The following is a 12,709-nucleotide window of genomic DNA, read 5'->3' on the forward strand; positions in this document are numbered from 1 at the left end:
GGCGCTCGGCAAACATTAGAGGGACATGAATGATGTGTGTTGGGCCAGCCAACGTACAGTTTGAAACCCGATATGTATTGGTTGCCCATCATTATTAGCCGCCCCGCCTTCTAATAGGAAACCAGTAGCTACCTAAGATGGGTAGCTAAGATGGGTAGCTACTGGTCCGCGATTAGAAGGCGGAGACGAGAACAGTCAATGGGGTTTCAAACTTTTGCAACGCCACGTATTAGAGCAGGAAACCCCTGGTGTTTCTGTGGGGCCAGGGCCAGGGGCAGTGAAATGAGCTCGAAAGATCACCGAGCCTTATGACGTTAGTGGCGGGTCTTCGTCTGAGGGTGTCGAGGCCTGGACCTCGGACGATAATATCCCGTCATCTTCTGCCCCATTCAGGTCAATATCCGATGTATGGCCGTTCAATACCGGTGGCGTACTATGCGACCGGTAATGTGGGCTTCCGAGTGTAGGTAATGTCATCGAATCGGGAGATCGGGGTTGGTCGCAATCAGCCTTGTCGTCCCCCAACTCCCGTTCCACGTCAGAGGTCGGTGTCGGCGGTATATAGGCAACATTCGGGCTAGCGGGGCTATCCTGGGAGGATGATGTATCTGAAATGTTCCGTTGGTGGCCACCATTCTCTCGGTACGAGGAAGTCGGCCGCGTGGATCCAGGGCTGGCTGAGGGGGATGCATAGATGGGGGATGAGGACCGCAAACTATACGAGCGGGCGACCATCCGCTGGACACGCGGGAACTCCATGTAATTACTCACAGAACCGCGTGAAAACAGAACCAGGGCGAAACAGCACATAACCATTATGCTCTGAATCACGGTGACTCGTTTCTGAAACACAAGCTCGTCGGCTAGAACACCCAGTTGGGCACTGAGCGAATGGACTTCTTGGTGGTAACGAAGGCGCTGGTGTTCGAATTCAAAAGCGACCGACTTCCAAACGTGGTCATATTGTTCACGAAATTCCTTCAGCTCGTTCAGGACAGTGACATTCAAGTTCTCGAGGAAATTGGAGGTCTTTGATAGTTGACGTTTTTCGACCTTATTGAAAGCGTCACGAAGAATCCGAGATTGTTCCTCAATATAGAGTAGTGACAAGGTAGAGTTAGACTCAAGCATTTGCAGTCGCTTGTGGACAGACTTGAAAAAAGATTCTTGGGTGGTCGGGTTCGAAGAGGGCGGTTGTGTTGAGGAAGGTCTGGTGGATTCTGCAGGCGGGTTTTGCTGATCCTCCTTGGGGTTCGTAGTTGATCTTCCTGTGCTTTCGACGGCAGCATCCTGCTGCGCCGGCTCTGCAGCTGCGACTGAAGCATCTGGTGTTATTGTTACCGCTTTGGGAGAGTCACTCGCCTTCCTGGCATCCTCGGCGGCCTTGGGCGGGACAGAGCCTGAATTTGTCGCAGGTGCATTGTCCCCTGGTATGGCGGTAGTGTTCATATTAGACGGAGTGGCCGTCCGTCCCGTGGAAGGTGTGCCTTCTGGGGCTGGTTGCACAGGCGGCTTCTCATGAGGACCGCATCTCCCAACAAAAAGACCCAGCAGGACTGCCTCAATCTCAGTAAGAGGGTTAGGGCATATCTCCGCCTTATTCGGCTGGCGAAGCAGCTCTTCCACTTGGGGCAGAACTTGTTCAGCTTCCGGTGCATCAACATGCTGACTTTCCGGGATTGGCTGCTCGGCCTCGGCCTCAGCTTCAGCTTCAACTTCGGCCTGGCCGTGACTTTCATCATGCTTATACTCTTCCATCATCGTCGTGCCATGAATGCGTATCAAGCTGACGGGGCAGAAGAACTCATGGCCATAATGAGTCAAGAACTCGATGCGAAGGTATCGAGCCCAGATCAACGAATTTTGGACGGCAAATGCCTGCACTTCGCGAGTATTCCGTGCTTCGTAAACTCCTAGCTCTTTCCACTGATCCGGCTTCGCAGGATATCGATCCGAAACACTGACCCGGAAAGTGTGGAAGATCGAACTGAAGAACTCGTAGTTCGCCAGCACCACCGTATCCACCAAAATATCATCGCACAACTCAAGAATCAGGAATTTATTCAGAGCGCGGCATTCATTCAACATGTAACTATCCTTATTCTCAACAAGGATGGCTGATGAGCCCTTCGATTCGGAATTCGTCTTGAGCACCGTAGCCGCACAATCGAAGGATGCATAATTGAACCGCTCTTTGCACGTTACACCCGCGTCCTTTCGCCGCGATATGTCCGTTTGTGCTGTGCCCTGTCCCTGTGCATCATGGTTGACACCTCGCTCCGAATGATCCGCATGTTGCGATGGGATTGGTGTCCCCCAGGCCGTCGGGCTGGCCTCAGGCGTCTCACCGAACCCACCAAAGTCTAGTTCAATTTCCCCATCGTCTCCCAACGAGTCCAAGACGTTATTGATTCCCGGCTGGCGTTGAGTGTCCTTCCCAGCTCCAACGGATCGTCGGTTCCCTCCCACATTATCAGCGGACTGACCAACCTTAGCCAGATTTTGTTTCTTCCAATCTTCGAATGAAAGGAAGCTCGCACTATCAAGCAACGAGTCTGCATCATGTTCCTGCTCTGTATTCGGTGCCACTGCAGCCGCTGTAGACTCCTCGGGTGTTGTAGCAAAATCAGTAGCGGCAGTATCATTTCCTACGATACCGGACGCTGCTAAGTCGGATTGCAATAACTCTCGACCTCGCCCCCAGCGAGTCTCTAGGCATACAGGACCCTGAAAGAGCTCTGCCTCAGCTTCCCAAACACTTTTGGCGGGGCATGTATTTCCTGCCGCCACCGCATCGCCAGGATGTTGAGTAGAGCCCGGAGTAGCCAAGGTCCCCGCTGCCAAAAGCGCTGGTATTATAACGATCGAAGCATGGCATATCCACCCCCGCTTCACAGCTACCATCGTGTCACTCTAGGCGAGAAGAGCTCTGCACAGTGATACGATTAGACCCTATCTTCCCCAGCCACGCGTAATATCCAGTCGGTGGTTTTTATTTCTTCCCAGGGGTTTTTGTTTAATGGTTCGATATGCCGGTGAATGTAGCCCTGTACTTGTGGCTATTTTCGCACCCAGAAAATTTGATTTATGAGAAGCGCATCGTCGAGTTGATAGCGAGACCAATCGCGAGCTTGGACGCTACTCGTATCTTTGGGGGTCAAGTGAGGACGAGAGTTGCGGATGAAGGGGAACTAGGACGGGATCGTGCTAAGGATCGAGTGGGGGCGATATCGGGGCCACTGGCGATATTAAAGAGACGGTGAATAATTTGGAGGTTGGAAAGCAAGCGAAGCGACCGACCTCGGGTGAGAATGCAAGAAGTGGACCTGGTGGCATCTCAACGGTTGGCCCGGGGTCACCGCCTGCCTCACCGCCGGTTGAACTGCGTTGATATACTTCGTACTAGCTATAGCTATCTTGGAAGTTTTACGGGATGATAGTAAGATAAAAGTTGTGAGTGATAATTATGAGTCATGACATATGTGCTATTCGCATTTTCTTCCTAGGTCTTATTTCAAGCTGGTAAAGTCAAGCTCAAGCTTAGATTCAAGCTCAAGCTCCAGGCGAGCGCGATGCAACGCAGGCGCACAAGTGCCGACGCTACTGCAGACCCACCAGGCCGAGACGGCCTTGGGAAAAATGGGGGTTTCAGGAACTCTTTGTTCAAGGTACGAGGTAAAGGAACAATGCAATCTTCACGAAGGGTGTTTCCCATTTGACAAGTCTTGGCTAGTTACAGTACATGATTGGCTTCGGTACGTTTGTCAAACAGAACAACGACCGGATTTCTATCCTCCTTCCAGCACGTCCACCTCATCATTCTCATCCTTGGCCACATATTGCCTTTTTTTTCCCCAGTCGCAGCATTAGTCCGTATGCAATAATAATAAAAAAAGAAATTCCTCCCTAAAACAAATCCTCCCGCCTTCTAGTCTTTTTGGTGCTCGGCGCCTCCGTACACTCTGTCACCCATGACCCAGTATAGTACATGAAGGGGAGAAGAGAAGAACGAAAATCTGGTCGGACCGGTGGGTGATATGGTCGACCGAAACGTAGACACGGGGGGCCTTCGTCGGTTGGGAGAGCAGGAGACACCGGCAAACACACACAAAGCCGAAAACAGAAAGTGATATGAAACGATTGCCGATTAGTTTATCGTTGGTAATTTTTGAACTTTTTTCCTAACTGAATCGAAGAAAACTTGCGCAATAGGACGTATGGGCGACGAGAATAAAAAAAAACAATCATGAGATTGAGAAGGGAACGTATGCATATGATTATGCTACAGGTGGAGGTCATGCCATCCGCCCACGAGATCAAGATCGTCATCGACACTGCTGTCGTAGTGGAGAGGGAACTTGGCGGGAGGAAGAGGAAGCTTAGAAGATTCCATATTGTCACGGCGCCAATCTTTTTCCATGAAAAGTCGACGACGACGGTCGAGCGGGGGGAGATTCACGCTTAGGTCGGCCTCCATGGTCGAATCCAGAAGAGCCCAGGCCCCAATCGTGTCGCCAGTTGTTCGTCGCTCGCTGAGGGCCGAAGAGCTCACGAGTTTGGCAATTGCGACGTTTGTCACCCAGCTGTGACCACTTATCCAGGTTGGATTTCTTGGGCGAATCCTGGTGAAGAGGTCGAGGCGTGCTACTGGAAGTCCCGGTATCACTGTCGATCTCGAAGGATTTGGGCTGAATGGCACGGGGGGGCACTGAGCTGATTCTCCATTGGGATGGCGTCACTCGGAAGAGCGGAGTCCAGCTCGCGCAATTCGGACAGGGGACTCGATGGCGAGTTCCGGCTTTCTTGGCTCCAGCTACGAGAGTTCTGCTCGTGTCGTTGCTGGATGGCCACGTCCTCATTCTCTGATTCCTCCTCGTCCCAGAGATCACTCCAGCTCTTGGAAATCTGATCACTGTTGGAATTCTTACCGAAAACCATGGACAGGGAAGGAAGGGGTTTGGTGGCGTGACTTGGTAGGGAACCAGTTATAGGGACCGGGTCGGATCGAGGTAGGACAGCGCGAGCCTTCAGATGATTGAAGGAGCGGAAGGACTCACCCATCGCCGAGTCCAAAACAGAAGCCATGGACGGAGTGCCGAGGTGAGCCGAGAACCAGGATGTACCCGCGACCTCCGAAGGTGGGAAGAGATCTTCCGTATAACTTTCGTTGTCCGGGATGACGGATAATTGGCGGGAGGCCGGAGCAGGGCTTGTCTTGAGCATCTGGGTCCATGGGAACGAATCACCTTGGTTGATGGCAGGGCTCTGGATGGAGGGTGTGCGAAGAGGCTCACGGTTGGCACTGGCGGTGACAATGTCGCGATCCTCAGTACAGAACTCATCAAGGGACTCGTCATCGGTGGTGAAGGAGACAGCGCGCAAGATGCCATCGCGCACATCCGACAGGGACCGTTTCGCTGGGTCAATAGCCAGCGCATGAGTCAAGATTTCGAAAGTATCCTGAGACATGTTGGGGAAAATGTCAAACAACGACTGGCGATCGCGCACGTAGTCCGAGAAAAGAACATCAGACTCCGTGGGAGCAGTAAAAGGGTTGCGAGAAAACAAAATATTCAATAAACAGATGCCGACAGACCAGATGTCGGCTTGGGCAGGGGAATACCCGACAGAGTGGGGCTCGTACTGTTCGGGAGCCATATAACGATCACTTCCGACACAGGCCTCGTGGCACAAGGATTCACGGGTTGCCAGGCCAAAATCACCAAGCTTCATCGAGCCGTCGGACATCAGGAAGATGTTCTCGGGCTTGATGTCACGGTGGTAGAGGCCGTTGGCGTGCATGAATTCGACGGCACTCAGAAGCTGAAGCATAATATCGCGGACATGCTCGGTTTCCAGGGGGCCACGATCGTGACGAATAGCTTCGTAAAGATCACCGTTGGCACAGTACTCCAAGACGAGGAACATGTGAGCATCAGTCTCAAAAGAATGGATCAAGTTGACCAGGTTCTTATGTTGTCCAAAGCGGCGGTGGGCCTCCAACTCTTCGAACTGATAATCCATTGGGAAGGGAGTTGAAGAGTCAGTGGCAGCATTCTTAGTCAAACACTTGATGGCAACATCCTGACCGGTCGTTGTGTCCGTGGCCAAGAAGACCATACCGAATGACCCATGGTTGAGTGGGGCAATGGTGCGGAAACGACCATCCAGGATGCGATCCTTTTCAAAGTTGTCCCGAAGACACTCCACGTTTGATGACATGATGTGATATATCTCAAAGAAGAGACGATATGTGGGAAATAGGGTATGCAAATGGGTCGATGCAAGAGTAAAGAGCAAGGGCACCGACGGTAGAGAAAAAATCTATGAACCGCTCGAAAGCACACGCGTGGAAGGCACGCGTCAAACAGCAACCAGGCTTATGAGGGTGATTAATAGTCAAGAAGAGAAGAATTCAGGCCTGAGTCTCAACGGTGAGAGGGTTCAGAGATGAGGTCGAAATCGGGACGGGCTGAGAGATTTCGAGAACTCGGATGAATCATAAAAATATACGGGGGGTGAAGAAAGTTGATAGATAGACAAGGAAAGGTGAAAAGACGAGACAGCGCGAGGCGCGGTTGAATGTGGTGTACCCGGGTGGGTAATGACGCTTTCAAGGAAACTGTGTAAAGACCGTTATGTGCTCATTTGTATGTCGTTTTCGTTTGTTGGGTGGCGATGTTGATGGCCGCACAGTGCACGAAAGAAAGGGATGTGTCACGAAGGAATGGACAGAGGTTGGTAGTAGACAAGGTTGTAAGGTTGAGAAGAGTGGCTTGAAGAGACGAACGGTTGAATCGAATATAATTGTTTGAGTTTGAGTTTTCGCTGCGTAAGATCGTAATTGAGAAAGGAGATAAAGCAAAGAAGTCGAAAGGAGCCTTTGAACACCGGGTTCAAGGTTGGGAGCGGCCGGGACTCAGGTTGGAGTTATTGAGATTAATGAGTCATGAGGAGGCCGATCGAAGAAATGGAGAATTGGACGATAAATCGAAGAGAACAAAGAATTCTAATCGAAGTGACAGTTCGAAACGAGGAGATCAAGCTTGATGGGCAAGATTCTCGAGTCGAAGGAGTCGGATGGGGATCCTGGGGGAGCGCCTTTATATTCCGAAGAGCGGAAGAGCCGGAGTACTCAAGGCCAGGTTCCCGAACTGGACAACAGGCTTGTTGTTCAGTCGGTTGTGCGCAGATGGTAGGTATCCAAGATCCACGAATGAAGGCCTTCGTAAAGGGTTGGCAGGGACGAAGGCAACACGAATCTGAATCGTCGAGCCGTTACTTGACGAGAGTGTAGACAGGCGAGGACGAAGAGACGTTTGTTCAGATTTGAGAGTATATTCCAGAAGGAAACAAATGGAATCGAACGGGCCGATACGGGGGAAGAGCGCTCTTCAAAAGTATCGAATCAAGCGATATATGAAGTGGTTGGCTGATCGCAGTAGGCAGAGCGCTTGGAGTCCCGGGTAAGGCGTGTAGGGATGAGAGAAGGAGGAGTGGCGTAGTAGAAGTGGAAGGAGACGAAAGGTGAAGGAGAGGGGGGAACGAGGGGAAGAGTAGAATGAAGAAAGGAGATGAAGATGGAGAGGAGAAGGAGAAGGAGAGAAAGAGGAGGTAGCGTCGAGGAGCGGTTAAGAGAGTTACAGAGGGCAGGGACGATCAGGAGTCACGGCAGTCACGACCAGGACTTGAGTCACCCTGGACCCCATATTCTACTCCGTATGCAGTGGGTCGATTACTATTACCATACACGTATGGAACCGTCTCCAGTGGGTCTTTGATCAACATAGCCTTCACAACCATTGGAACCTTCCGGCCCACGGGCTGCTGCGCTCGGTATTGTATGGAAACGGCCTTTCCCATTACCGCCACGCAATCCCGAGGCTGCCATCTTCATGAACCTTCCAGACATTCCATGACCCTTGGGCGGCGTCACTCCAAACCCAGTTAGGCTGATGGGAGTTCCTACAGTATGTCACCGCATGTCATATGGCAACAAGATTCTTGTACGCTCCTAAATTCCAGCCATTCCATACTGTATGGGTATGAGAAGGTGTACTCCATATTTTCTACAATATACTTTAGTGACTCTATCTTGGGCAGCAGTACTGTCTATCGCCATATCACCATTGTTGATCTGCATGCAACAGACCAATCCATGGTTGTCTCCTCCACACCACTTCCCCCCCTAAACACCAAAACAGAACAGTCCAGTCGGGACCTGCAGTACGGAGTCCCGAGTATACTTCTGCACCCTTCCAGTGAGAGCAGCATATTGCATCAGCAGGGGCAGCGTCCACCTCTCCTCTTCCTCCCCCCCCCAAACAACTCTTCGCGGCCGAGGACGGATCCAGGTGGCACACTAAACCCAATCCGGTGGATTGCGCAGCGGAGTCTGGGGCAACAACCAATGGTTGCCTGTTTTTAAAGCACTATTTCCAGGCTGCATGACGCGATGGATGGGGCATGGCGTGATCCACTATGATTGGTGACCCAGTCGGCCCCCTACTGCAGGCCCCGGAGTTTCTTTGCCGGCAGGTACTGGATGTACTGCATAGGCTTTGTCCCGAAACTTGAAGCTGTTGATTACTCGTAATGCCACTACCACAATATGAGAACCTTTGGGAAAGTATGGGGCCGAAGCCACGATGCGATTTGGCCCCATCTATCTTCCTATCGCCCGGGCCTGCCGCTATCTTTTTGGTATCGGCTTAATCTTAGCAACCAAGATAACAGGTGAAGAGCATGCATCCATGTTCATACAAGTACTCGTAGCTGCGCGATCATATCTTTGCCCTATAGTACAAGACTGATGTGCTCGTGCCAGATAGCGCCCGGTTACACACCATAGTGCCGCCTATGCTGGGTTCTGGCGCGCGGATTCTTGAGACACATATTGTCTGACCCAGTCCACATCTTTGCGGGGTTCGGTCCATTCAGCGATGTCGATAACTTTATGTACATTGTACATTGTAGATTCATCAGCATTGCTGATCTGATCCAGTGGACCGTTGGCTTCCCTCCTTACGGGAGGGGGGGAAGAAACCAAAAGAGACACGTATTACATCAGGTACTCCGTACATGTATCAGAGTGTGGAGCGGGCTTCCCCGTGGTCACTGCCACGGTCGAGTAAACATCACCACCACACGCAAGCCAACCTGTCTACTCGTACAATGGTCTTTTCCCAACCACTCTGCCCCGTGTTTGGACACCCACGCAGCCCACGGATCTCTCTCCCGGTGCCGTGAATCCAGCGGTGAAGGGAGAAGTTCTAGCCCTCCACTGACCGCCTCCTGCGAGGGCCTGCAAGGTTTGTCCTTGCTTCTGGGCGAGGCATTTCTCTGAGTGGCACGACTTGCTACCGCTCATGACGTGGTTTCACAACCATCACGCGATGAGCTTCCCCAACCCTCCTTCGTTCCCTCGGTGATGTGATCTCGACCACCCCTCTTCTTCTTTGGTACGAATGTGAAGCTATATCGTGATCGGTGTAAATCATGGTCCGCCGAATGGCGAATCCATGTCAACACGCAATACATTACAGGGGCGAGATCTTTTATGGCGTGCACGACTCAGTTTTGGTGGTGGCCACAGGCCCGCCCTCCCTTTCGGTCCCTTCCATCGGCCGTCGCCGTTGACTCCCTCCCTCCCTCCCTTCGCCGACGCAGGCAAGTCGATGCAGGTGGGTTTCGTCATTTAGGTTGGATGGGTTTGATGCAGGCCTGCACGGCACGGAGACGGGCAGAGTCGCGGGTCGAGTCTCAAACGCGCCGAGAAAAGCTATATCCTAGCGACCGTGATAGCCCTTCTCAGGTCTATCTTAGATACTCCGCACCTCGTCTCCCATGGGATGCCCCGTAGTACGGCCTACTCCATCCTATAGACTGTAGATTCCATCCCCTCGGGACCAACTCATCCCCTCCTCCCGTCATGATGATCATTGATGATCCTATGATTCTACAGTATGAGTTGCAACGTGGTCCGCTTTTTGGGGCATGTTCGGCAAATTACTCTTTTCAGGAAGTTGCTCATCTGGTCGATCAACATGAGACGGAATCCGACTCCGACCTACTCCGTACTGGGTTTGCGTTTGCGTACAATGACATCGCCCTCATCAATATGATGTGCCATATGATTTGGATATGCAATATGTGTTATCTAGGGTGTGATTCCATATGCGATATTGACTCCGAGTGGCGAGCTGTCCCATCGAATGTTTCGATTCGAGACTTCAAGAGGCCGTCATGGCCATCTGTTCTTGGGGGGAGGAGTTATCTATGGTTTACGGGGACCTTAGTACCTTACGGTAGCCCAGACTCCGCGGTCCGCGATAACGGGAGATTCCAACGCCCTAGTGAATATAACTCAGTCTAACGGGCTGTGGTAGGCCAAAGATAAACTTGATAACTTGTCTAAAGTTCCAAAATTCCCCTCCATAATGGTACAGGGGAGGTGAGCCATGGAACGCGTTGGCTGTTATCGCCCTTATTTTGGGCCTATCAGTCTACCCCGCACGATCGCCATTCCAAAGTCATCTCCAGATGAATTCTAAATTCTGATGGGAAAGGGGGTTGGTTATGTGCCGCCGATATTGGAAGTATGTTTTGACCTGAGCTGACCTTCGTTTGGGAATTATTGAAGGAGAGGGAGGAGAGAGGAGGGGGGGGGAGGTCAGCTTAGGTAGACCACAAAGGTACCCCCCCCCTATCCAAGATTGGACTAGGGAGACCCTATATCTGCCACTTGATATAATAATGATCTCACTACTCCGTACCCTACGAGTACTCCGTTCCAGATGTATGTTCGTATCTCATCCCATTCATATCTTCTTTTTCCTCCGAGCGCTCGAGCCAGAGAGACCGGGGGGGAGGGATAACAGTGACACCATCGTCTCACCTTGGGGGCCAAGGGGCTGAGCCAAACTAGCCCCAAAGAGGAGCATCATCGTGCAAACCATTGGAACTTTGTCGACGCTACCCCAAACCAGCTGACCAGGGCGTTTCCCCCGGATTCTGGTCCGAACGGGGACAATTGAAGATAGCGTCGTCTTTATCCCACAACACCAACAACCATGCTCCACATTGGAGTAAATAAGAGAATTGGCTTTTCTGCCGTCCACCCCAAATCAAAATTATAGGGAAAATCCCGGCGTTTGATCCAACGATTGGCCCGGTTGGCCCCAATAAACACCCTCCACGAAAGCAATGACCCCTTCTTTTTTCTGATTACGCCCACACTTCCAGGGCTGAACTGCAGCCATCGTTTCTCATTTCTCATTTCTCATCTCCCATCAAGGTCTCGTGCCGCGTGCCTCTCATCGTTCCTGTTTTATTTTGACTTTAGAGGGGGCGCGGCACTTACCTTGATCCGAACTGTACAATCTCTTGCATTGCATTGGACGACGTACGGAGTACAGTATGACAAGGTATAGATCGACGGATGGTGCGACTCCCACAGACCAGCATGCTCAAGGGGGGGTTTTTTGGTCATAGCACCAGTACTGGCAGCACCGTAGCTCAGCTTTCCAGGGTCGCACGCAGGCGGCAGCGCAGGTCGCAGGTCGCAGGGTACAGGGTACAGGTTGCACCAAGCATGCCATGAGCCCAACCTCTCGTAGGTCTGTTTTTCTCCGTGTGCGACCTTGCCCTCCGCAATGCAGTCCCAACAGAAATCGGATCGTTCGTTGCCTCATGCCAGGGGAGCATTTTATGCGCAATGTTCCAAATTGTTTAGTGGGTGGTCGGCCAATGGAAGTAGATTCGAGCGACGAGATCAAGGTCAAGTACAGTAGATATTTTTGTTCTGGTATCAATTTACAAAATCATGCTCGCGGAGAGACATTTCTATCCCTTCTCTCTTCCCATTAACTCAAACTCAATCAAGAGCAGTCCATCTATCCCCATTGCTCCTCTCAACCTCCCTCGCCGTCCTACCAACCATTCCTTTCCAAAACTCCGACGTCCCATCCGGGACTAACTCTTCCACCTCGAGCGAAAGCAACGTACTAAACACCCAATCCTGGCACTTCCTCGATCCATCTCTCGGTGCAGGCTCAGACTTGATGATCTGAATCGCCTGCAGTCGCTGCTGCGGAGTCAACTCAGCCAGCCTACACAATCCGAGGGCCTGCATGTCGACAATATCGGTATTGGACCTTGACTCGAACTCGTACCAAAGTCGGTACATGTCAATCAGGCGCACATGAAGCAGGTCTCCCGTTGTGTTTGGCGGCTGATGGATCATAAACCCCCAGTGGGAACGGTGGTTGGGATCCTCGCCGGTACCGAACACCTCTATCGATAATTGGTAAGCCATGGCTGCATTGCGTTAGCGATGGCTTCATGCTATGCACTTGTGCTATGTACATGTGTACGTATATAGCTACCGTAGATGCAACGGGCACCGCTCCGAGGTTGTTCTAGCCGAGATTGGATGGCTCGAGGGGTAGAACGAAGCTATCAACGGGCCTTCGTGGCGGTTGATGGCCTATATTCTCAGGCACCGCTTCGGACTGCAGCAGCACGTTTTGCAGCGTCTTGCATTTCTTGGTATCGAACATTGTGGTTCTCATAGCGATGATCTTTGTGGAAATCCTCGATGGAGAGAGACCATGCTTATTGAATTAAACCTCTACGTAGAAAGCAATGGCAAGTAATGCCGATCTACAACATGGGCCTACTCGTAAGCAAGGCGCTTGGTATGAGCTCA

The 12,709-nt window shown here is 51.7% G+C and overlaps 3 protein-coding genes across 3 annotated transcripts; all 3 read right to left on the minus strand.

Moving 5' to 3' along the window:
* Positions 1-306: 306 nt before the first annotated feature.
* On the minus strand, positions 307-2,904 carry N7481_001992 (Sad1/UNC domain protein; the record flags this gene model as incomplete). The annotated part of the gene is made up of 1 exon (XM_057261211.1): positions 307-2,904. One exon carries the CDS (start codon positions 2,902-2,904, stop codon positions 307-309), a length of 2,598 nt encoding a protein of 865 aa, XP_057126143.1.
* A 1,378-nt stretch (positions 2,905-4,282) lies between these two features.
* Positions 4,283-6,222, minus strand: N7481_001993 (putative serine/threonine protein kinase; the record flags this gene model as incomplete). The annotated part of the gene is made up of 2 exons (XM_057261212.1): positions 4,283-4,665; positions 4,710-6,222. 2 exons carry the CDS (start codon positions 6,220-6,222, stop codon positions 4,283-4,285), a joined length of 1,896 nt encoding a protein of 631 aa, XP_057126144.1.
* A 5,653-nt stretch (positions 6,223-11,875) lies between these two features.
* N7481_001994 (uncharacterized protein) lies at positions 11,876-12,316 on the minus strand (the record flags this gene model as incomplete). The annotated part of the gene is made up of 1 exon (XM_057261213.1): positions 11,876-12,316. The coding sequence occupies one exon, from the start codon at positions 12,314-12,316 to the stop codon at positions 11,876-11,878; it is 441 nt and encodes a 146-aa protein (XP_057126145.1).
* Between the last annotated feature and the right edge of the window lie 393 nt (positions 12,317-12,709).

Source organism: Penicillium waksmanii (assembly GCF_028829765.1).
Source record: "Penicillium waksmanii strain IBT 27052 chromosome Unknown utg000002l:1.0-3326099.0:1.0-3328782.0, whole genome shotgun sequence".
Lineage (NCBI taxonomy): Eukaryota > Fungi > Ascomycota > Eurotiomycetes > Eurotiales > Aspergillaceae > Penicillium > Penicillium waksmanii.